Source organism: Polypterus senegalus, chromosome 7 (genome assembly GCF_016835505.1).
Source record: "Polypterus senegalus isolate Bchr_013 chromosome 7, ASM1683550v1, whole genome shotgun sequence".
NCBI classification, from domain to species: domain Eukaryota; kingdom Metazoa; phylum Chordata; class Cladistia; order Polypteriformes; family Polypteridae; genus Polypterus; species Polypterus senegalus.
Genome location: NC_053160.1, coordinates 40,921,201 through 40,946,474, shown reverse-complemented (window position 1 = coordinate 40,946,474; position 25,274 = coordinate 40,921,201). Strand labels below are relative to the sequence as shown.

The following is a 25,274-nucleotide window of genomic DNA, read 5'->3' as shown; positions in this document are numbered from 1 at the left end:
ATTGAATAAAACAAAATAGGAAATTTCCAAGGAGGTAAATACCTTTCATAAGTACTGCATTACACCAGCTTTTATTTCCTGCTGAAAATATGGCAGAGCACATCAGCCCTAAGAATTCCTAGTATTTTTTTTTCTTGGTAACTGAACTTCATTAAGCAAGTTGAAGCTATTGTCCTTTAGGCAACCAAGTTTAAAATCAACTGCAAAATGCATGTGGCAAGAATTTCTGTCAAAACATGTTTTGTGCCAGAGATGTGAATGCAGCAAAATAATTTCAAAACATCGAAGTTGAAATCACTTGTTTATGCTCACACACATTACCTTACACTTTTTCCATAGTATAGTTGTAATTATTGTATAGCTCCCTGGTCTCATTATTTAAAAGTACAATTAATTAGAATGAACTAAATTGAAATAATAAATACAGTCATATGAAAAGTTTGGGAACCGCTCTTAATTCTTTGGATTTTTGTTTATCATTGGCTGAGCTTTCAAAGTAGCAACTTCCTTTTACTATATGACATGCCTAATGGAAACAGTAGTATTTCAGCAGTGACATTAAGTTTATTGGATTAACAGAAAATATGCAATATGCATAATAACAAAATTAGACAGGTGCATAAATTTTGGCATCCCAACAGAGATAAGATATGGAAGAAGATGATCCACTGTGGCAACCCCTAACGGGAGCAGCAGAAAGAAGAACAGAGATATTACATCAATACTTAGTTGAGCCTCCTTTTGCAGATATAACAGCTTCTAGACGCCTCCTATAGCCTTTGATGAGTGTCTGGATTCTGGATGGAGGTATTTTTGACCATTCTTCCATACACAATCTCTCCAGTTCAGTTAAATTTGATGGCTGCTTCAAATAATCCCATAGATTTTCGATGATATTCAAGTCAGGGGACTGTGTCGGTCATTCCAGAACATTGTACTTCTCCCTCTACATGAATGCCTTTGTAGATTTCAAACTGTTTTGAACTGTGTTCCAAAATGAATCTGGCTTGTCTAAATGAGCATTTGCATACAACAAGTGACTCTGTTTGTGGTGTGAGTGGAGAAAGGGTTTCTTTCTCATCACTCTACCATACAGATGTTCTTTGTGCAAATTGCACTGAATTGTAGAATGATGTACAGACACACCATCTGCAGCAAGATGTTCTTGCAGGTCTTTGGAGATGATCTGTGGGTTGTCTGTAACCATTCTCACAATCCTGCGCATATGCCGCTCCTGTATTTTTCTTGGCAAGGGTACCCAAATTTTTGTACAGCCAGTTTTTCACATTTGATTTAATTCCATACAACTAAATACTGCTTCACTGAAAATCTTTGTTCGGAAAACACCCCAGTACTCAGGATGTTCCTAGGAAATGAAAGACATACCACTGTTATCTTTTTTTTTTTGAAAGTAGAGTAAATTATTATGCAGGCTGAGAGGGGTTCCCAAACTTTTACTGTATGTGCTAATAATACCAGTCTGTATGGTCAAAAATGTAAAGGGATTAAACAACTTGTAAGTGACTGAACACCAGTTCATTGAATTGCACTAATTATCACAGACACACAATTCAGAGATGCCAATCGACATATGCAGTCTGTCTCTAGACTGACTGCCTACTTGCAAATGGTAGGCAGACACGTAAACTTCAGACAAATGAACTCCATCCATCCTCTTCCGCTTATCCGAGATCGAAGCGCAGGGGCAGCAGCTTGAGCAGAGATACCCAGACTTCCCTCTCCCAACAAATGAACTCAAAACATTAAAATTGATTAATCTAGACTCTTCATGACAAAAGAGAAGCAATAAAAATCATTATACTATGTAATGCATATGAAAATAGAAACAATTTCACAATGTAAAGTGCATATAGACTATAATTACTGAACTGAAGATCAATGTTTATGAATTTTTTTATTGAGCATTCAGCAAATACTTACCTGATACCCTTTGATTCTTTCCATTTCTTTACTAGCTAGAGGATTACTTTTAACCACACAAACCAAGGCCTTCACTGCAGCATAGAGTCCTTCAACATCTGATGCCATAGCAACCAATCCCAGAATTGCAGCTGCTCCTCCAATATATTGCAAGGTTGTGGCAACTGGTTTTGGAACAAATGCTCTTACTCCTAAAAAATTATAAGAAAATGAAAGAGCTAACACAACACATACAAAAAGGGCAGCACAATAGCATCAGCATCCTAGTTTCAAATTGTTTGTCTGTTTGTCTTTCGTTTGTGAAGGTTTTCATAAGGGAGTACTTACAAGATTTAGTCATGTGTATTTTATTCTGCTAGTGACGAGTGTGATCTTTGTTTGGGGTGTGCATTGCCGATGTAGTTAGTAAAAATTTAGATATCATAGAGTTGTGATGGAGACACAACTTACTTATGTGACATGCTGAGTGCAGAACAAGGTGTGGGCATTGTTATGACAGTAAGGGTGAACCATACATTGAAGGGAATGGTTTAAAAAAGTTGTAATATCATAGAAAAATTGTAAAAAACTACGTGTGTTCATAAACTGTGGCAACACTGTATTGTTTAACTTCTTCTTGCTTACCAAGATACAGAACAGGGTGTGGGCATTGTAGTGACAGCAAGGGTGAATGGTATATTGAAGGCAAAGTTTTATCATAGAAAAATTGTAACCTGTACTTGTTCATAAAATATGTGGCAACACTGTATTGTTTAGCTTCTTTTTACTTACCAAGATACCCAATGACAGCTGCACCCACAGTACGTGCTGGCCCATTTAGATGCCCTGCTGTGTTGTGTAACAGTTTCACAGGTGTGGCATTCTCATGAGAAGAAACAGCCAACTAGGGCGAAAAAAAATTAAAACATTTAATACAGTCAATGCTGTATATGTGAAGTTTAAATGCACTGCCAAGAAAAGATTATTTTAGTCTTCATTACATTTTAATGTTGAAGACTTATTTTAGCATAATGCAATCCTGTCATCATTCAATTTTAATTTCAATAACTGGAGCAACCACTTTGACTGATCACTAGTGTATAACAAGTTGAGCTTATATGTGCTGGTGAGCTTTATAAATATAAAATTATTTGAAGAGAACTAAGCCGCATTTGTGACTGAATGGCACCTTGTCTAGGGTTGTCTTCTGATTTGAGCTCAGTGCTGAAGGGATTGGCTATGACTGATCAGCTCAGCAGTATGAAGGATCCTGAAGCTGAACCACTGATTCTCTGGTGTTGCGGCAGGCAGTGAAGTCATTTGGGCATTTAATTAGGATGTGTAGAGGACATGCTTCCGGAATTATATCCCTTGACTGGCTTGAGATCCTTACAGAATCTGCTAGGTGGACCTAGAAAATGTTACAAAGTACAGAAGAACCCAGACTGTCCAGCTCAGCAAGAAAATCATATACAAACGGAAGTGAAAAGAGAATGTATTAACCAGTGAGTGGAGTAGGATGAAGCATTGAAACAACCTCTCCAAATGAAATACAGAAGCGACAATCTTCAACAGATCCAAGATATAAGTACTGTAATCTGAAAAGCTAAAAAGCTGATTCTAGCATGAATGTTTGTTCTGCCATGTGTATCAAGCATCCACTTGCACAAAGAAGATAACAGAACATGATCCAAACACAAAATTATATTGCTATATTACTATATGGATATTTGAATATCTGCAAGAAGTCAAAGGCCTCAGGAACACAAAATTCCTTAAATTAAAAAAAGCACTTCTTTAGCAGTCAAGTACATTTTAATCATATTATTCAGCTAACCCAAAGTGTCATAAAAATATTCAGAAATTCATTCTTACCTGTTTGGCAATTGCTTTGCTGTCTAGTTTATTGTAAACCTTTCTAATTTTGGCTACAGTGAGTGATGACACAGAATGAGCAGAAAGTCCAAATGACACCTTCTCCTCTGGTACTAAGGCCACTGATGATGGTGAAGTAGATTCAGCCTTTGCATCTTTACCTGTCATTCGTAAACACAAAACATCATGATTCCATGAACACGATTCGTTAAAAAATGTCATACTAAATATTTAAAGGCTGAATTAAATGGCATGTAAAGTAAAGGTAGAAATAAGAACAAATAACATCAGATTTTTACATTCAAAAAACAAGTAAAAATGAAGAGATCCTTTCTAGGAAGGAAAAGATAATTACAAATTTAAATTTTTCAATACACTGGTCACATAAGAGTGCATACCCTTTAAACTAATATTTTATGGGTGTCCCTTTTGATTTCTTAAAGTAGTTTGGATACATCTCTATCAATTTAAGCTATGATTTTTCACAACTGTAATGTCACTCTTTTTCACAGAAGACATTAAACTACATAATGTATCCCTTTTTAGGTGAGTTCGCAGAACCTACTCAACAGTGAAAACTAATTAAAGTATTTCTAGGAGCTTAAGTCTGACCTGTTTTTGACTTTGACAAAAGAAAAGCAAAATAACATAATTTAAATAATAAAACTAACCTTTCCATTCCAACAATAGCATTAGTGAAATAGTTCTAACTGTATTGAGATAACATCACAAGAAGACTGAAAAACTCTGGAATGCATGCTGGAACTGTTTTCTTTACTCTTCCTCTCTTAGCTAAGGCTATGCTCATCAGATACATACTATATGGTAGCAAACAAAATGCAGTCTTACTGAAACAGCCTAAGCAAAAACTAACCCAGATGCTCAAATATAATCTATTTTAACCGTCAAGAAAATTTCCAAATTTGTACACCTAGCACCAACATTCAAGATTTTGATAGATACAAACAGATACACATCGGAACCAAAAGAAAACCAAAACTTTGATCAAAATACTTTCAAAACTTTAATCTTTCTGGGAAAAGGAAGGAAAATCAAACAAAATAAATGAAGCAAAATAAAAACAGAAAGGGTTTACGTTCCAAAGATATACATGATGGCTGTAACAGAAGAAAATAAACAGGCCTGGTACTGCTAAGTGCACAAGTTTTCTCCTGCAATGGTTTGATTTAAGGTCCTTGCTTAATATTACTGGATAGGATTCAGCAAAATGTAGCTTTGGAACAAATAAAAAAAAAAGAGATCTGACAATGCACCGCAGGGCGCACACACACACACCAAGCACTAGGATCGTCAATGCACCTAACCAGCATGTCTTTTGACTGTGGGGGGAAACCGGAGCACCCGGAGGAAACCCATGCAGACACGGGGAGAACATGCAAACTCCACGCAGGGAGGACCCAAGAAGTGAACCCAGGTCTCATAACTGCAAGGCAGCAGTGCTACCCACTGCGCCACCGTGCTGCCCTGGCTTTAATAATGATAAAGCTTTAAAACTTCATTAGGAGCACAGAACAACAGGCCAGTGCATAAATGTCCAAATGTTATATTTTGCAGAAGCTTTTAAAATACCTGTAAAAATTAACTGAAGAGCTCTTTCTCATGATACTCTAATTGTATTTGAAATGTGTTAATTTAGGAAACAGATACCATTAAAATGTCCATACTGTATATGCATCAGAGTCACAAAAGGCCAGTGTTTATCCTGATACCACTGGGTATATGGTAGAAACTGACCCTGGATGGGGTACTAGTCCATCTCAGGGCACATTCTCACACACATACACACACACAACCAGACCAGGCACATTTACAGTTGCCAAATATTCTAAACTACATATCTTTGGGGTATGAAAGGAGAACTTGACCACCCTAACAAAAAACAGAGTGGACAGTGGGAAAACATATAAATTTCATACAATCAGTGCCCTAGGCGTGAAATTTATTTTTTGTGATATTTACTGGTGTCTGACCTAATAATGCTTAACTTCTGTAGAAAAAGTTTTTCTGAGGTTAACATTTAAGTTTACACACTAACAAATGCAGATGAAGTGTTCGTATAATGATACAATTTTGAGATACCATCCAAGGATTCAATTAATCATTGTTCATTTCACTCTGCTTTTTCCAGTGTGTTGAATCTAGACTATTAACTTTTTGTGTAAGCTATGTGAGCTTAGGAATTTAATAATAACAATCAGAAATAAGTACTGGAGCCTATAGTATTACTGATTAACCCCCTCTGTTTTAAAGATACAGTATCAATCTTTTATCAAGTTGGTACTTACTTTAGAATAAATGAACTCTATGTGATAATGATCCAGTGAAGGGCAGTTGATAAAATATAAAGGAAGTGACCAGTACAGATATTTGTAGCTATTATCAGAAGATAATTCCATGTTGTACAATTACAGTGTGAAATAACATTAGATTTCTTAAGTACTCACATGGGAGGTAGACAGCTTGAAAGTTCCCAACACAGTTTGGTCCAAGCTCAAAAATAGTGGAAATGCTAGTAGCAGGAAGAACTTCTTCGAGGAAGTGTGTGGGTCCAAGACGCCACACCAAGGTGGAAAGCTGGCGCTGGGCAGGAGGAGTACCAATATAACTGTATACAGTACTGACAACAGGGGGGTTCACAGAACTTGAACCTCCAGGGGTGCTGTGGATATAATGTAACTGGAAAAAAGTGGTTTAAAAAAAATGAAGTGTTTGGTTAACCAATCAGAAATATTCCAATGCAATATTTTTGTAACATTTCACTGAATACATATGCAGTAGAAATAATAAAACATTAATTTTGTCAAAATAATAAAATTAATGTAAATGTGCTAAATCACAAAATCAAAATTGAATCAAAACACTACACTAATTAAATTATAATAGTGAAAATGCTGAAATAATCACATTGACATGAAAATATTATATCATGGATTGATTTCTTCTAAATGTGAAAACACCTGAAAAGCTATTTAAATCAGCCAAAAAGAGTTAATAATCAAATTGCATAACCTTTCAACTGACAGAATAGATAGCAAAGTCATCCTAGTAAAACTTGGACTTTACTATCAGAGATATAAGATATTTTCTAACATTGATGCTGCATATAGTACCACACTCATTTTTAATGACATTAAAACTGACTTTTTGTTCATTTAATTTCTTGTCCTGAGCGCTGCCAGATTGGCAGCTAAGAAATTTGAAAAATATAAGTGAAGAAACAAATCCTTAAAATGATGACAACAAAACATATGGCAATTTATAGTATGCTACATCCCAGTGTCATTGTGAATTCAGCAGAGAGCTCCTAAAATAATCTTATTGGATCTTCTCAGAAGACAATTTGAGAGACACTTTAATGTCATACGAGACAAGGCAGTGAGCCAACATTTAAAACAAGTTCACGGACATCTAACCTAGCAGTTGTTGGGATGCTTTTGGCAGACATGCTTCATGTGCAACGACAAGCAACAAGCAGAAGACGCAGCTCGCACACATCAAATCCCCAAACCCCCCCCCACCATCTTCACAACGAGAGCGACAGAGACACGAATTGGCAAATCTAGAACTGATAAGTCTTCAGATGTTTAAATTGCTAGTTTAAAAATGTAGAAAACTGCCAAATTCCCTCAAAATTTCTCTATCTTATAAATTACATTTTGTGGTATTGAATACTTTGTTTCTTTCCTGAAAAACCTAAAAACAGCAGTTTGTTTGTATTTGAGGTTTATTTGGAGATATGGCATTTCTAAGTTCAAGTTGCAGTTATTTAAAGGTATGGCAAGCAAAATTTATATGAAGCTTTGGGGGTGATGACTGCAAAATTCACAACAGCAAATCAGTGCATTTATATGTTATATGCAAAATTGAATTAGTTTCATACACTGAAAATCTGTCAGTTTCTTCAAAATGTGAAATGACACTATGGCATTTTTGAACAGGAAAGTTAGGCAACACTTTAATTTATGCACTGCAAAAATGCGTCTATTACTCATATACTAGTATGTAACAAGACCATAACAAAAGCTTATTTTGGTCTTAATAACAACTACAAAGGATCAATAAAGTGGTTCTTTATTTCTCCAATATGGCCTACTAAAATACTCCTGTTTGAAATGGTCAGAGGTAGCTTAAATGAGACATATTACATTTGATATGGTATATGGCAGTAGAAGAATTCTTCATATTCACAAGCAATTATATCAGCATATCACAACCTCTTAACATGTCACATAGGAGATGCATTTTTGGAGTACTTAAAATAAAGTGTTACATGTTAACCTATCCTTAATTTTATATTCATTTGATTTTATTATTTTGTATCCAGTGGTCAGTTCAAAATTAATAGAGTCTGTAAGTAAAGCTTGGCTGCAGCTCAAACCTGAATATGCACGTCACTGCACAGAACATTCCTCCAGTAACCGATACAGAGTATAATGAAGAAGACAAAAATAAACATTTAGAAGAAAATGTGTGTAAAAAACATCTAAGACTACATTAAAATAGCAACATAATGTTTATTTAGATCCAATATGGTACTGATGATGTAACAAATTAAGAGTTAATAATAATGCAAAAACAGCAATATCAGTGACTATAAGTGAAAATATTCACCATGAAGACATACCTTGATAGTACTGACAAGCTGCCCATCCATATACAATGTTGCTGTGCTGTTCTTAAGCATACCTTTGCTCATCACCAACACTAGGTGGTGCCACTGACCTTCACTAATAAGGTCACCACATCGAAAACGAGCACAGCAGGGAAGAATTTCATAAAATGATGACTCCTCACTAAAATCATCCACTGTCAAAAAGAAAATAAAAATTAATTTTTGAATACAACACAATATTGTACAAGAAAAGTAAAACATAGCATTTAAAATTAAATAATTTACAGATCAGTTTGTTTTTTAGAGAATCACCATCTATAACGATGGATAAAATGAGATTGTTTTATGTTAAAAATGAGAACTACATCAATAACAAAATTATATCATAATTTTACTGGATTTAAACAAGCTAAGAATATTTCAATTTCCAATTAATATTGTGGACGCTAAAGAAAACAAATATTATTTAACTTGAAGCAGGTGTGTGATGCCTTTATCTTTCACTAGATATAAAAAAATCTGAGTAACACATCTAAGCCTCTATTTAAGCCATCCATTAATGATGGATTTGAAACAAAAGAAAAAAATGCACTTACGCCAAATCACATATAACAGTCTCAAACTCACTTAATCCAATTTAGGGTCATGGGGAGTTATGCCAAAACTGTTAAATAGTTTAAAGTAGTATATATTCCAGAAGTCAATTTACTCAAAGGAATAACAATCACACAATGGCATTTAAATGTAGCAGCTTGTTGTGTGAATCCTAAAACTCCTTATGCATCGGACTATAATAAAATCATACTTTTAATTACTGTGTAAATTGTGTGTGCATCTATTCACATATTCTGAACAGCATTTAGCCTTAGGGGATATGTAAGTAAGTCAGAGACAGAAGGATCTCTATTAAGACTCATCTTGAGGCAAAGGTTATTTAGAAGTGGGATAGAGCCTGTCAATCTGTGTTGGGATTTTTAATGGCGACATCTGAGACAAACAACAATATGAAAAATGAATTTTCACACTCTTTCCACTGAATTTATGTCCAGTCCCAGCTTAAATATTAAGAGAAAAACTTAAGAGGATTTGTATGCATTTTAAATCGGGCTACTTACCATAATTCTGAAGCAGTTCTTCTTTGGTAGAAACTATGAGAGATCTGTCCTTTGCAGAAAGAACAATTGCTAGGCAAACATAGTGCTGCTCTGATGAAGTTGCTCTCCGAACTATGTTTAGCAGTCTGACAGGGTGATTATTGGGTGGAGTACTAAACCGCTCAATACAAAACCACGTCGAGTAAGTCAAGCCTGATGGAGGTGGGAAGAGCCTTTCTCCTAAGAAGGGTAACAAAAAACAAGCAAAAAAAAGCCTTTTCAATGTAGATATTAGGGCTGAATTAAAATAATTCAAGTGTGAAGTACTGTTTCTCAAAAAATAATAACATGGACAGCAATTTAAACACAACACTAAATATACTATTTCATGCAATATTTCAACAATCAATAACACAATTGAGTTTTAGTCACCAGACTTTTCTGCCTGTGGTTTGTATTGTTCTGCTGTCAAATGTTTGTGGCAGACAAGCAAGTAAGATACTCTGAACTGAGTACATACACTATGACAGTGAACTTGAACTTTAGTGATTTAGCTTTTTTTAACTTCCTATTGACTCCTTGCTTTTTCCACCGTTTTACACATTAAATTTCAGAATGTGTTTTTCTACATTGAACTTGTTGTAGATAACTAAACTGTCGGTAATCTAACCATTTTTGAAACATGATTTTTACCAATAAAGGGTTGCATAGAGACCGAGCCAATTCAAGCAGTACAAAAGAAGGAATTAACCCTAGATGGGTTACCAGTCCAGAGCCTATTGTCAGGAACTTTGCAGCTGCATATAAGAAATACTAAATTTAAGTAATTTTCATTTAAAAGCTGAAAATGCAAGCTTCAAAGACAGAGCACAAAGGCTCTTTACATACAAGTTAATTTTAAGAAGACAACAGAAAGCATCAATTTACTCTTTTATGACTCACTTTAAGAAGTCTTATGAATTCTAATTAACAACTTAAGACACCACATGGGCACTAATATATTTTATGTGTAACATGAGTTGATTAAAATTTAAAGTGACAGCTCAAAACAAGATAAAAAAAAACACATGAACGATAGTTGTTATAGGAATGGAAAGAGATTTAAATTGGTTACTTAATTATCCGTTCTGCCTTCAGCAATGCCAGTAATTAATAAATTATTCATTAAGTCTCCTTTTTTATTTACCTTAGCTTTCTCTGTTGTAGAAGGTAGTCTTCAACAGTTAAGACTTACAGTATATAAAGATAACTGAAGCATATTATTTTAAGAAGCATAATAATACAACTTATTGATAAACAAAGATATTATAGACTATATTTCTGATCTCAATGAGTCTGCAGAGAGGCCTATGCAAAGATGTCAGTTTAACTCTGATTTACACCTTTGTTATCCGATGAACTACTGGCTGGTCCTGGTGCAAACAGTTCATTTACTTAGTTTGGAATTTAAGTAGGGGTTTAGTGCAGCTGGGTGTCTGCATCCCTTTTAAATTTGTTGTCTTAACAAGCCTTGGGTGGCACTAAAGCCTAGCAAAATGGGCAATGCCCACTTTGTCGTACATTGTTTATTTATAAGTTATCCCATTAATTATTTTACTCTTCCACATCTTTATACTTGGCTTTTTGGTGCTTATTTAAATGTATTTAAAAAATAACAATCACTGGAAATATGAAAAGGAGAGGGCTGTTTTTTCCTATTTTACGGCTGTTTATTGTTGATCTCCCATCATTTTTTCTTTATTTAATAAAAAGTTGATCAACAAAAGATAATGTTCACAAGCCTGTGTAGATCCTATCCCCTAAACTCCAGTCATTTTAGTTGCTCAATCTGAGTTGCCCTCAAGTGTGGTTATTGTTTCAGCCATATGCTGGGTTTATATAGCTTACTGGTTGCTGCCTTAATTACCCTACATTAATAGATTTTCAGTGCAGGAATTTAAATCCAGACTGAAAATCATCCCTTTCATAACACAGCACAGTATTCTAAACCCTACCTAATCCAATTCAGAGTCACAAGAGATTGAAACTACCTTTGCAGAACTGTTGGTAAACTAGGAATCTTGGATGGATCACCAGTCCATCATTTGGTTACTCACACTAGGAATCTTGGATAGATCACCAGTCCATCATTTGGTTACTCACACTTTATGGGGTAAGTTTAGAGTCACCTCGTCACATGCATGCCTTTGGGATGTGACAGGAAAACCGAATATGCTAGGAAAAAAATATTTAGTTTTTTGCTTTATAATGTTTTAGACTAGCCTTAAACTGAGTATTTTCATGATGCCAGACAGTGGTGGCATGGTTGGATATGCAAGCAAGAATTTCACTTTACCCTGTATGCAAAATGCTGCTACTGGCTCCATGGTCCACAAATCTCTGTCCAATATCTTACTGATGCTTAAATCTATACTAATAAAAGGCAAAGCCCTCACTGACTCACTCACTCACTGACTCATCACTAATTCACCAACTTCCCGTGTAGGTAGAAGGCTGAAATTTGGCAGGCTCATTCCTTACAGCTTACTTACAAAAGTTAAGCAGGTTTCATTTCGAAATTCTACGCGTAATGGTCATAACTGGAATCTATTTTTTCGTCCATATACTATAATAGACTTCTGCTCGATGCCCGTGGGAGGCAGAGTTACGTGAAATGACACAGTGCACAGACAAAAAGCAACAGTTCCAAAAAGTGCTGAACAAAAACCGAATTACACAATTGAGAAGGCAGCAAAAAAAATATGAAGCGTGTGATATATACAAGCATATTCATAAGTGCAGCTACTGCGGAAACAAAGCACACGGTGGAAAAAGTCAACGTCCTGCTAAAGGAGGGCAGTGTAAAAAAAAAAACCTGTGCAGTGTGTCACGTCTCAGATAAAGAGGAAGACGAGCTGTTTATTGATGCAGTAAGAAACGAATCGATGAATGAAACCTGTTATCTTTACAGCGATTGACAAACACAGAATGTAACTTGAACACAACACATCCTACAAATACGAACCTGATTGAAAGAAATAATGATAATCAAATCCTTGATGACAGCAACACTCATAACACTCACAAAACAATTACTGTATATTAACAATCATGTTACATTATTTTTAAAATGTTCCCTTTTCTTTTTCATAACTTCTTTAACACACTATATATATGTATATATACACCCCGATCTACATACTCTCAAATAGACAAACCACACGCTGTGGCGCAATGGTAGAGGCATCGCCTCTAGCGGCAAAATCCGAGGTTCGATTCCCGAGAGGGGGTGCACTGAGTATGTACGCGCGCTTCCCGATTCATTTTACCCTCGCATCCCCTTGGTTTGAGATGTATGAAAAAATATACGGTTAGCGCAGAAAGACAGATCACCAATTGAAGCTTTATGAATAATGGATAATTTATTCGCCATCAATGATTGTTTTGGTAAAGCCATACTCAGTGTATTCATTAGATGAATGGTAAAAAAGTAAGAGAGAGGGGAGGGTGACTTATTCAGGCACGCAGGCGAAACCACAATAGCATGCGGGCTCGATGCGTCGGTGCGTGTCAACTCCATCTGAATTGTGCGATCACATTCGAAAAAATATATCTTTTCAAGTTCTATTTAGTTGACACAAATATCTTTGGTTGGAATGTAAGGAGAATTTACTCTTTACATTTGTATGGTGAAGAAAGATTTATGCAATGATGCCTACATTTAACTTGCATTCCTACCAAAGATATTTCTGTCGACTAAATAAAAATTCCTTCTATTTAAAATTTAAATAGAACTTGAACAGATACGATAGTTCATAATATCCACGCAGACTTGCACGTAAGAGCGGGAGTCATCAGTTTTAAATACGATAGTTCATAATATCCACGCAGACTTGCACGTAAGAGCAGGAGTCATCAGTTTTAACAAGCAGCGTATTGCACTGATACGAAATAGCATGCCCATTTAATTATTTAGGAATGGATAAATAAATTAAGATTTTGTACAAATAATGTTTTTCATTTTTCCTCCTTGATGGATTCTGGCACGCCCAGCAACAGTTGCTCGCACCCCAAAGAGTGTGTATATATATATATATATGTATATATATATATATGTGTATATGTGTGTGTATATGTATATATGTAGATATGTATATATATGTTTATATATGTGTGTGTGTATATATATATATATATATATGTATTTGTGTGTATGTATATGTGTGTATGTACAATCACCTAAAGGATTATTAGGAAAACCTGTTCAATTTCTCATTAATGCAATTATCTAAACAAACCAATCACATGGCAGTTGCTTCAATGCATTTAGGGGTGTGGTCCTGGTCAAGACAATCTCCTGAACTCCAAACTGAATGTCAGAATGGGAAAGAAAGGTGATTTAAGCAATTTTGAGCGTGGCATGGTTGTTGGTGCCAGATGGGCTGGTCTGAGTATTTCACAATCTGCTCAGTTACTGGGATTTTCACGCACAACCATTTCTAGGGTTTACAAAGAATGGTGTGAAAAGGGAAAAACATCCAGTATGCGGCAGTCCTGTGGACGAAAATGCCTTGTTGATGCTAGAGGTCAGAGGAGAATGGGCCGACTGATTCAAGCTGATAGAAGAGCAACTTTGACTGAAATAACCACTCGTTACAACCGAGGTATGCAGCAAAGCATTTGTGAAGCCACAACACTTACAACCTTGAGGCGGATGGGCTACAACAGCAGAAGATCCCACCGGGTACCACTCATCTCCACTACAAATAGGAAAAAGAGGCTACAATTTGCACGAGCTCACCAAAATTGGACAGTTGAATACTGGAAAAATGTTGCCTGGTCTGATGAGTCTCGATTTCTGTTGAGACATTCAAATGGTAGAGTCAGAATTTGGCATAAACAGAATGAGAACATGGATCCATCATGCCTTGTTACCACTGTGCAGACTGCTGGTGGTGGTGTAATGGTGTGGGGGATGTTTTCTTGGCACACTTTAGGCCCCTTAGTGCCAATTGGGCATCATTTAAATGCCACGGGCTACCTGAGCATTGTTTCTGACCATGTCCATCCCTTCATGACCACCATGTACCCATCCTCTGATGGCTACTTCCAGCAGGATAATGCACCATGTCACAAAGCTCGAATCATTTCAAATTGGTTTCTTGAACATGACAATGAGTTCACTGTGCTAAAATAGCCCCCACAGTCACCAGATCTCAACCCAATAGAGCATCTTTGGGATGTGGTGGAACGGGAGCTTCGTGCCCTGAATGTGCATCCCACAAATCTCCATCAACTGCAAGATGCTATCCTATCAATATGGGCCAACATTTCTAAAGAATGCTTTCAGCACCTTGTTGAATCAATGCCACGTAGAATTAAGGCAGTTCTGAAGGCGAAAGGGGGTCAAACACCATATTAGTATGGTGTTCCTAATAATCCTTTAGGTGAGTGTATATATATGTGTGTGTGTATATATATATATATATGTGTGTGTGTATATGTACTTGTATATATGTATGGATATGTATATATATGTTTATATGTGTGTGTGTATGTGTATATATATATATATATATATATATATATATATATATATATATATCAGCAACACTCATCACTCACAACAGTGACAAAAAAATTACACTAACAATCATGTTACATTATTTTCAAAATGTTTCCTTTTCTTTTTCATTACTTCTTTAACACACTACTTCTCCGCTACGAAGCGCGGGTATTTTGCCAGTTAAGAGTATGGATACTAGACGATCCTCAATACTTGATCATAACATTTCCTCTAGACTTAATCCCCCTCCCAACCTGATCTGGCTTTAAAACCATACCATCATCATCACTTCTGGCAAAATCTTGAAACAACACCAGGGTCGAGATAAAGTGGTCCTTTTCCTCAAGTCAAGAATTATGTCCTGTTTTATATTGGTTGGGTGGACAGAACTAGTCTTTTGCCTTAAACTTGACATGTCACCATGTGTTAGCCAGGAAGACTTGGATTCTATTGCCTAACCTCACCTCTCTCCTTCTAGACTGGGGCTCTTGCTTGTTGTCCCTTTAAAGCATTCAGTAGAGAATGTAAAGTGCACTGCATCCAAATACAGAATTCTGAATATGTTGTCATTAATGATGAAGGAAGGGTCACCAGGGAATGGGGGATTTTCCATGTCTTTTCCTGTAGTCCATGTTAAGATGTCACAGATAATCTTAAACCGGAGTTGTTAAAGTTAAATTACTGTCATCGAATTACAAATTCAGTTTTAACTCTTCAGAAATCAGATCAACCACATCTTTAGCTTGCAGTATATGTTCATCTGCTGGGTTCAATAATTTGCAGATGTTAATGATAGGCATCATCATGAGACACACACATAAAAAAAACATATAGTTTGGGTCAGTGGACTGTGTAATACATAACCTGTTCCAACTCTTCAAAACTGTGTTTTAACAAAAAATTGTGAAAATGTACTTTTCAAAACACAACATTCTGTTCACTTGATAGCATTTGGCAGATAAAAGCATAAAATGAAGAAAATGTCTATGTGATTAAGTCTTCAAGACGTGAGCAGAATTTATGCTGACAGTGATTATAGTGGGATGATAACAGCAGCAAGTCAGAATCAAAATCCCTCTCATTTCTCTATTCTTTTCTAAATGTGGGCTGAAAGTTAACACTGTTTCCCTTTACTAGCTCCCACAGGACTATACCCATCACATGCTTTTATGGGGACATGTTTTCAGCATGCAGAAATCTCACTGCACTGCTTTTAGCATTCATGACATTTAGCTGTATCACCTAGACAAAATTCAGAAACCTATAGCATACTCAAAGCAGTATTGTTAAACATGGACAAAATTTAATATTGCAATAACAATACTGCATACATAACATAAAACAATATCACATAAAATAAGTTTCAATGCAATGAAAAAGAAAAACATCAAAAGGTATGCAAATTCTGTGTAGGATTCCTTATTCAATGAAAACAGAGAATTATTTAAAAGACTGCATACTTTTGCAAAGCTCTGTATTTTAATTATGATATAAAATATGTCTGACTTAAATATGACCACTTTTCATATGACATAACTACGAGTAAGCTTTATAAAACAGAGGGTTAAGCATACATCTATAATGAGCTCTAAATTGAAGATCTTTATGAATTATTTTGTTTAAATGCTGGCCAATTTTATCAAACTTTTCAATTACTGTAACTTTGAAGCAGCTTTTATACCAATCCATTTTCTACTTGAAAGCCTGTAAATATATAGTACAAAATACATTGAATCTACAAAAAAAATCCCTAGCATTAGCTGGAAGTGGTAATAATTTATAGTAATAAAAAATAAAAATATGAATAATAATGCCAAAAATTCTGTTTGAACAACTGCACACACTGGCAGCATGTCTTTTTAAACAACCATGGTAACAGCATTAGTAATTTATTTTCTTTTGTACAGTACAACACAACATGGAAAAAATATTAAAACCACTTTAAATTTTGAATTGATTAAGTCAGTTAAGTCTTACCAGTTCCAATTCCACTGACTACAGCTCCATCACTGACTCCAGAAGTTGTGGTATTGTTTGAGAGTGCATTATGGGGAGCCAGGCTAGGCAAAAAAAGGCAACTGAAAAGGAAACAAATTATGTTTTAATACTACCAATACAGTAATTATTTATAAACATTATGCTCTACATAAAGGTGCATGTCAGCTAATTGGAGGTTGTGTAGAGAAGATACATTTATATTAAATGAATACTACATCTAAAAATGATATATTTGTTCATATTTTTCATCTCATGTTTTTATGCAGAATGACAGAAACAAATTATGATATAATAGAACCTAATGGTGACCAATGGTGTACAATGCAAACAATCCAAAAAATATCCATGGGAAAAAAAGAAAAAAAAATCTCACGTTACTTGTGTTGCATTATCAAGTCATATACTAAAAATGTGCAAAACACAGGCATTCTTTGCTAAAATATTATTATTATAATTACTTCCAGAAAACTCAGTATACACCATAAACAGAAAAGTCATTCTCATTCTGTGATTCTGAAGTGAAGATCTGGATAGGGCTCTTGACTAATGAATGAGGGGGTTGGCCTGACAAGTGGAGTATTCCTTTAAAACTAATTTTAGTTGTGATTACTGGCACATGTCTGGCAAGTTGCTCCAGCACAACAAAAATTAACAGTATGTTTAAAATTATATGGCTTTGAAATAGTATTTCTTCTAAATGAACAGCTTGATAAAGTGGTATTCCACTAGTACTTGGAAGACTAAATAAAAATGTAAGCAAGAAAAGATATAGGAGTGTATTTACTGTAGATTCCACCTTGGTCACTGCCTTTGTGGCCTATACATACTCGGGCTTTCCTCCAATGTCCAGAAATTGTTCAGGTTAAGTTAACTGGTGACTACAATCTGACTCTGTAGTAGTGAATGTTTAGGTTTGCATGAGAGTGCCCTACAATGTACTGGTACCTCATCCAGGGGGTTTCTGCCTTGGACACTGCCAAGATACAACTTATGGGTGGCACAGAACTCATGGATGAAATGGAACTTATCTCCTTGGTGTTTTAAAACACAATATATCGTTTATGATTGTTGTTCCCTCTTTCATTAAACAGTTTCTGATTTGTTTTCACCTTCTTCATATAGACTGCAATTTTAAAACAAAAGTTAAATAGGTTCTGTTGGGATTTATGTTGGTTTCATTTTTTGATTACACAAAATCTGCATTTTTGCCAGGGTTTTTTTTATTATTAGGGTGTTCTTCATTTTAAGCCTGTATATGTTGGGTTCAAGTCATCTGGTATTCTTAATATTGGCCCTGAATTTTACTTTCACTGTTTCTCAGTTAAACATGTGTCTGATGTAACTAGTATGTGTGTTCTGACGACATTAAAATGTTCCTGTAAACGTGTTAAGAACACCCTTATAATAAAAAAGACTTTATGAGCAATACCTTCTGAATCTCACCTTATTAATCCACTCCTGCCCCTTACAACCTCCACCCCCACCCTTCACCTGTTATATTTTGCCTTTGATTCCTGTATGTCTAATCATTTTCCTCTAAACATGACACCTGGTAGGTTATGCATATGTTAAATTGAATTTCTGTCTGTCTGACTTTTAAAGTGTCAAGCAAAAACCATGGTACCTATTTCTACAAAACTTTGCAGTTATTTCTGGTATAATCTAACTTAGAATACTGGCTAACAAATGTGCTCAATTCTGTAAAGACAAAAATGTCTGTTTGTATCTCCATATCCCTTTAGCTTATGAAACCAGCCCTTTTCCATTCCAACCTATGAAAAGTTACATAACCACCTTCATTTAAAAGTTAAAAACTTGTCAGTTTCACAAATAGTTAAAGTTCATTCCATCAGTCTACCCAATAATTGATTAAATTTGACATTGTGGTAGGTATCAATCAATTATAGCTTATAAATCTGCCTTTTTAAAAAAGAAAAGCAAAGATGTGTTCAAAACAGGAATGCAGAGGTGAGATAAAAGCAGTGCAGTAAGTATTTTTGTGGTAACTCTACCACTGTCAAAGCATGTTTTGTAAATATGTGGGGAAAATAACATGTTTAAAAAATGAAAACAAACAGAAGGTAAGAAAGGAGCCTCGAAAATAATGATAGAGTCTGAGAAGCAAGCTTTATGGGAACACGCAAGAGAGATGGAGTACTGGTGAAGCTGATGTTCAGCCACATGTCAATGCAGGGGAAAAGGTGCTGAAGGTACATGCAGGGCAAGAAATGTCAAATAATTTTCATCTATTCTATTACCTTTCTTTGACAGATAGCATGGCAGGTTTAGAAAAAAAACATTAAACTATGGTGGCATATTTTAAAAAGAATGGTTTTGGTGTGAACAAAATGTATTATATTCCATCATAACATCTGAAATTGTGTTGCTTGGGTTTAGAAGTGTCATATTTTACTCTTAACGGAAAAATAACTTAAAGGTTATTTTTACACTGAAAATGCAAGAAGGTAAAAGACACAATGTTTTGGTGACACACCTGAAGAAAGCTATACTGTTGAAACGTTGGGTCTCTTAACTTCTTTCCTTTTCAGTGTGGAAATAACTTTTAACAGTTTTTACAAAGCAGATGTATGATAACAAAACCCTTCACTAACTTTCTGTTATGTTGTTTTACCTGAAAGAAACAAAATACAAAAGATACAGCAAAATGGGATCTCGTCATAATTTCTTTCTACTGTTCACCATATTTATTTAAAGAAATCAATAATGACAGTCATTTGGGGAAATTATTCTACTTAGCCCTGCCTGCTTATGCAAATGAGGTACCAATCTGCCCATTAGAGAAGTGACGTTAAGGAATGTTTGCAGCTTGGGAGTGGTGGAGGGCATCAGGGCAGCAATTTGCTGGCTTCAAATGGACTAAGCAGAATTAACTAGATTTAAATGGATTGGGTGGGATTTTTACTGTAATTGGGCTGTAAAGTGCTTGTCAAATCTGGTAATCCTGCGCTTGACTCTCATTTGCCTCTCATTAGAGAATGTGGTATATTCTAAATGTTCTATAATATTTAAATATACTTAACTGAACTATATAGATAATTATTATTACTGTTCTATGAACTATACTTTGATGCAAAATTACTTCTGATTCTCAAACTCTCGTGCCTAATTGCACAGTAAAAGTTTGCAAGGCTTTCATAACGTCAGAAGACCAAGATGCTAAATAATATAAAAAAAATACATGTCTTTATTCCTCGACAAGGAATTAACAAGTGTCGGATCTGCTTTTTTTTTGCAAGTGACATACATTTCACCAATCTTCCATCCAAAGCCAGGTAGAACAAACAGCAAACATGCGTGTATATATAACTGGGTATACCATATTGTATAGAGTGCCTCACATTTACTGAAAACAAACAGAACCTCACCCAAAACCTTCAAAAGATGTGTCAAATTCGACAAAGGCCGGGGTGACTGATGAGCCATGAAGCCTGATATCATGTGGAGTTGTCATGGATACCAGGCACTTCACTCTGGTCAGAGGCACTGTGCTTCCTTCTGGTGATCTCATCAGACTTCTGCTTATCCTGTAGTGGTTGTTATCTTCATTCACAGCAAACACACTGTCAGGGCCAAATCCCTCCATTGACATTGTCATGCTGCCTAAACGAACAAACACAGAAAACCAGAAATACAGTTTGTTTTTGTTTTTTTTTTTTATTACAAATGTTGCAAAGCCTTGTACCCTAAAGGCTTATATCTTAGATCAACTCTTTCAAAGGCTTAATCACATTCATTTGGACACAGAAAAATAATAAATGACAAAATATATAGGATGCATATACTGTTGCACAGTAACAAGTGTTCTATGTTTTTTAGAAGAAAATCAGGAACAAACAGGTATGGAAGGAAAACGGCATGTAAAATATTTATATATCTTAGAAGAAAACACTGCCCTCAGATAAATGGCATTTAAAAAGTAAAAAAAATATCAAATACATTTAGAATTCTCAGTTTTTAATTATTACTACTATATAACATGTGGAGAGATAGCTACGAGAATTATCAAGAACAATTACACCTTTTATAACAACAAAGGTGTACATCCTACAGCTTTTACATAACTAATTTGCACACTTTACCAAGTTTACACTGACAATTGTACATACTTTCTGGAATAGAAATCACAAAGCATAGTGTAATGTAATTTGTACATTTTCTTTGAAAATATGGAAAACCAACACTTGCCACTAACTTGGTATGTTTGTGTAAAAATAAACTATAACAACTGCTCCTAAAGCACCTTCAAATATACTCACAATAAATACACAATTTAGCCTATTTTAAACACATCATCACTGAAGAGATCATCGATTCATTAAAGCACTTAAAAACATGTGTAATTTTATGGACATTATGCCTTTGCTTCATAATCTGTTGCTACAGACATGTGTCTCTATTATAAAAGAAAATCTTGAGACGAGACTATTGCCAAGAGATTTTTCACGTCCCACGAGACGAGACTATTGTCTAGAGACTATTGTCTCAACCATTTCAGGTTACAGCCCACACCCACGGTCTTCACACCTCTCATTCGTGTAAATGCTTTTGTCAGACACAGTTCCTACGCTCTCAGCTCTTATAAATCTTTAAGTTTTCCTCATTTTAAGTTTCCAATAAAATAAGACTTATTATATCCAAATCTTAATGAAGAATTTCATCTCGAAGGGTTATCAACAGAAGAAAAGAGTACACGGGCAATCCTAGCACCGAGAAAAGATGAAGTCAAACAGATTAACGTGAAAATTATCTATTAGTTATACGGCAAATGGTTAAATGTGTATAAATAGACTATGCTGAAACAGTTGGTGGTGATGTTGCAGAAGATGAAAACATCAACTTGCAATATCCTGTAGAATATCTATAACCGTTAACATCATCTGGTCTTCCACCAGCCGAATTACTGCTGAAAGAAGGATGTATCGTAATGTCATTGCATGATTTATGTCTGAGTAATGGGCTATGCAATAGGACAAGATCAGTTATATTAAAAATTGGTCAAACAATTCTGACATGTAAAATTTTAACAGGCAACAAAGAAAGGTAATGTAGTACATATTCCACGGATAACATTAGACACCAAAAGAGATCTTTATATGCTACTCGTATTAAAATGTTTAAAGTTTCTCGTTAGAATAGCTTTTGCTATGACAATTAGCAAATCACAGGGACAAACATTCTAAAAAGTGAGAAAGAAACGATATTCACTCAAAGGCAGTTATACGTTCTGTTGTCACGATGTAACTCCAAACACCGAATTAAAATTCAATGTGATATTGACAAAAAGTTAATTCCAAATATTGTTTTTACTGAAGTTTTATAGTAAAAGTTTAAGTTTGAAAAGTATTTGCGTGTTAATTTCAAAGCCAAACAGAACAAAAACGTATAACGCAACGAATACCTCTAACGCAACATGAAACATAATTTTCTTTCAATTTATTATGTTTTACTATTTTTTTACTATGGTTAATTACTCGCTGTAATGTAAAAAAGTTAGGTCTATTATGCATATGTAACAATTCCCATGAAAATATCAACTGTTTAAATTTTAAATCCACTTCCCCATACATGAGCAGCCAAGCCGTGAAGTGGCTAGCACGTAGTGCCTACCCGGGGGTTGGCAAGCGAAGCGAGCAGGGGGCAGAAACCCCCAAGCTTTAATAATAAACGAAATACTATGTGTGAAAGTGCCATTATCAACTAATTGCAATAGTCAGTTTACCCTAAAGATGTTGACTAGGGGTGGCCAAGCTTTATTGGTGGCAGTCAAAATTGCCAATAATGACTCCTGCAGTGGGCTGCATAAAAGTTAGGTATACATATTAACCTAGGCAAGGTTAAAGACAAACACTGATTTACATTTAGACAAATGGTTTAATTATAAAACTTTTTTAACAGAATAATTATGAGCAACACTCGAATGCAAATGAAAAATACATTTTAAATTAAAATTATTTTACTATGACTTGTTCTAGTCACTGCGGTGGGCTGGCGCCCTGCCCAGGGTTTGTTTCCTGTCTTGCGCCCTCTATTGGCTGAGATTGGCTTCATCAGACCCCCATGACCATGTAGTTAGTATATAGCGGGTTGGATAATGGATGGATTGCTCTAGTCATAAACGGGGACTGCTTATTTCTACAAACTGTTAATATTACCTGAGATGCAAAATGTTTCAACAATTAACTCTTTGCAAAGGGTATCTGTTAGCATGCTTCAATACTTTTTTTTATTGTCATTTTTGTTTTTGAAAAGATACGCTTGTGACTGCATGAACTCCCAAAAAATGACATCATGTGCATTGCATGTGTGCTCAGCCTTGGAAACAAATAATTTACAACCTATAGAAATCAAGCTAAGAAACTTTTAAAAACTTATTTTTAAGTTTACTGTTGCAATGGAACTCAGTTACTACCAACTACAAGAATTCTGGAACACTGCACACTTTAATAGCCAAAAGAGATGAAAAATTGTAAAAATGATATCAGGTTGCATAAAGTCCTGAAAGCAAGATTAAATTTACCAGAACTGATGGCAATCTGAGCTGCATATCTCATGCAGTTCAAAATTGTTAAATGAATACGATTTGCACCTGTTGCAGCATTCTTAGATTACTGTAAAGATTAAAGAATGGAGAAAAATTAATTTAAAAAGAAAACGTAATAGCACTGTACCAAAACTGAAATAAGCCATCTTGGGAAGCTATAACTATTCTTCTCTTTTGACTTAGCAATGAGGTTTTTCAAAAACAGAAAAACTGCCTGAAGACACAGTCACTACGCTAATACACTGGTTAAAGTACAGCATTAAACTGATTTGATCAATCCACTGCTTGAAAATACTTCTCTTTCCTTTTTTCGCATTTGTAAACAACATTACTGTATTTATATTTATTGAGCCACATGACCTTCAGGGTGCCACTGCAAAACAAATCCACTGCATATTAAAATCAGCTATGCACATGGTTGTATTCTTTATAAAAACAAATACTGGACAAAGATAAGCAAGCATCTAAAAACTCTGACATTTATCCCTCTATGTATCAGCGCCAGGGATTGTTTTCATTTTGTATGGTAAAAGAATAGATTATTTATATTTTGGATCAGGTTGTCAAGATACCAAAATTCCAAATTTCAATACAATAATAAAAAAGTATTCAAATTTCCATTTTCAATACCCAATACAGTATGATGTGATGTAACTTAATAAAAAGCTTAAATTCTAATTATGTATGTATTAAAATCTTTACATTGATGAAAACAACAGAAATTGTATTTATAACATGTGTCAGGGATGCCAGGGGCCATGACCCGGCCGGGACATCATGAGGGACCGGATGTGGGTCTGTGCCCACCCTGGATCACGTGGGGGTTGCCTTCCGGGTTGCTCTGGGGGCCACGGGTCGAGGGCATGGAAGCCCTACCCTGTAGGGGCCCGTGGTCACCGCCAGGAGGTGCCCCAATGCCTTGGGGACCTGTTACCCCAGCACTTCCGCCACAGGATTTATGATGGCGCCCAGAGAGCAGCTGGGAGGACAGCCGGCACTTCCGCCACGCTGGGGCGTGGCCAGAGGAGGAATGCCGGGAACACCTGGTGCTCATCCAGGTACTGAATAAAAGGGGCCGTCTCCATTCATCCGAGGCTAGAGTCGGGTGGAAGGAGGACGAAGCAAGAGGAGCTGTGGAGGCGGCCCGAAAACAAGGCATTGTGGCCAGGACTGTGTGTTTATTGGGATATTGTGCACTTTGAACTGGGTCTGAGTGACCATTGGACTAGGTCTTTGTGACCAGTATTGTAAATACTTGTGTTAATAAACGTGTGGTGGTTTGAAGACAACATGTCCGCCTGTCTGTGTCTGGGTCAACTTCCACAATGGCGCCCGAACAGGGATGAACCGTCTGGTTCAAGTCGGGGACCCCCAACATATAAATATTTTGTGGACGGCCCGGCGCAGCAGGTGCGCCCACACACGTGCCGTGGGTGCTGCGTGCACACAGCCCCGCGGGGTAAAGGAACCCCACGGACCACCAGGGGTCCGCAGGAAGGCCATATTTCACTGATGCGGGCGGGCGGCGTGCCTACCAGGAGTGCAGCGGGCTCTGAAGATCGCACCGTTGCTGGAGGCACCCGGGACGGCATGGCGTCGAGAAAGGCCACGCCGAGGAGGGGTCCTCGTTTTGACGAGTCCGGGGAG

The 25,274-nt window shown here is 36.0% G+C and overlaps 1 protein-coding gene across 7 annotated transcripts in view; it reads right to left on the bottom strand.

Moving 5' to 3' along the window:
* wdfy3 (WD repeat and FYVE domain containing 3) overlaps positions 1-25,274 on the bottom strand; it is a 335,886-nt gene that overhangs the window by 111,811 nt on the left and 198,801 nt on the right. For all 7 annotated transcript variants that reach the window (XM_039758522.1, XM_039758515.1, XM_039758516.1 and 4 more), the window contains 8 exons: positions 20,452-20,686; positions 17,045-17,145; positions 9,544-9,762; positions 8,441-8,622; positions 6,261-6,492; positions 3,796-3,956; positions 2,713-2,824; positions 1,942-2,132 (listed from right to left, as the gene is read on the bottom strand). In XM_039758522.1, the coding sequence (XP_039614456.1) occupies positions 1,942-2,132; positions 2,713-2,824; positions 3,796-3,956; positions 6,261-6,492; positions 8,441-8,622; positions 9,544-9,762; positions 17,045-17,145; positions 20,452-20,686 (1,433 nt within the window). The remainder of the gene's footprint in view (positions 1-1,941; positions 2,133-2,712; positions 2,825-3,795; positions 3,957-6,260; positions 6,493-8,440; positions 8,623-9,543; positions 9,763-17,044; positions 17,146-20,451; positions 20,687-25,274) is intronic.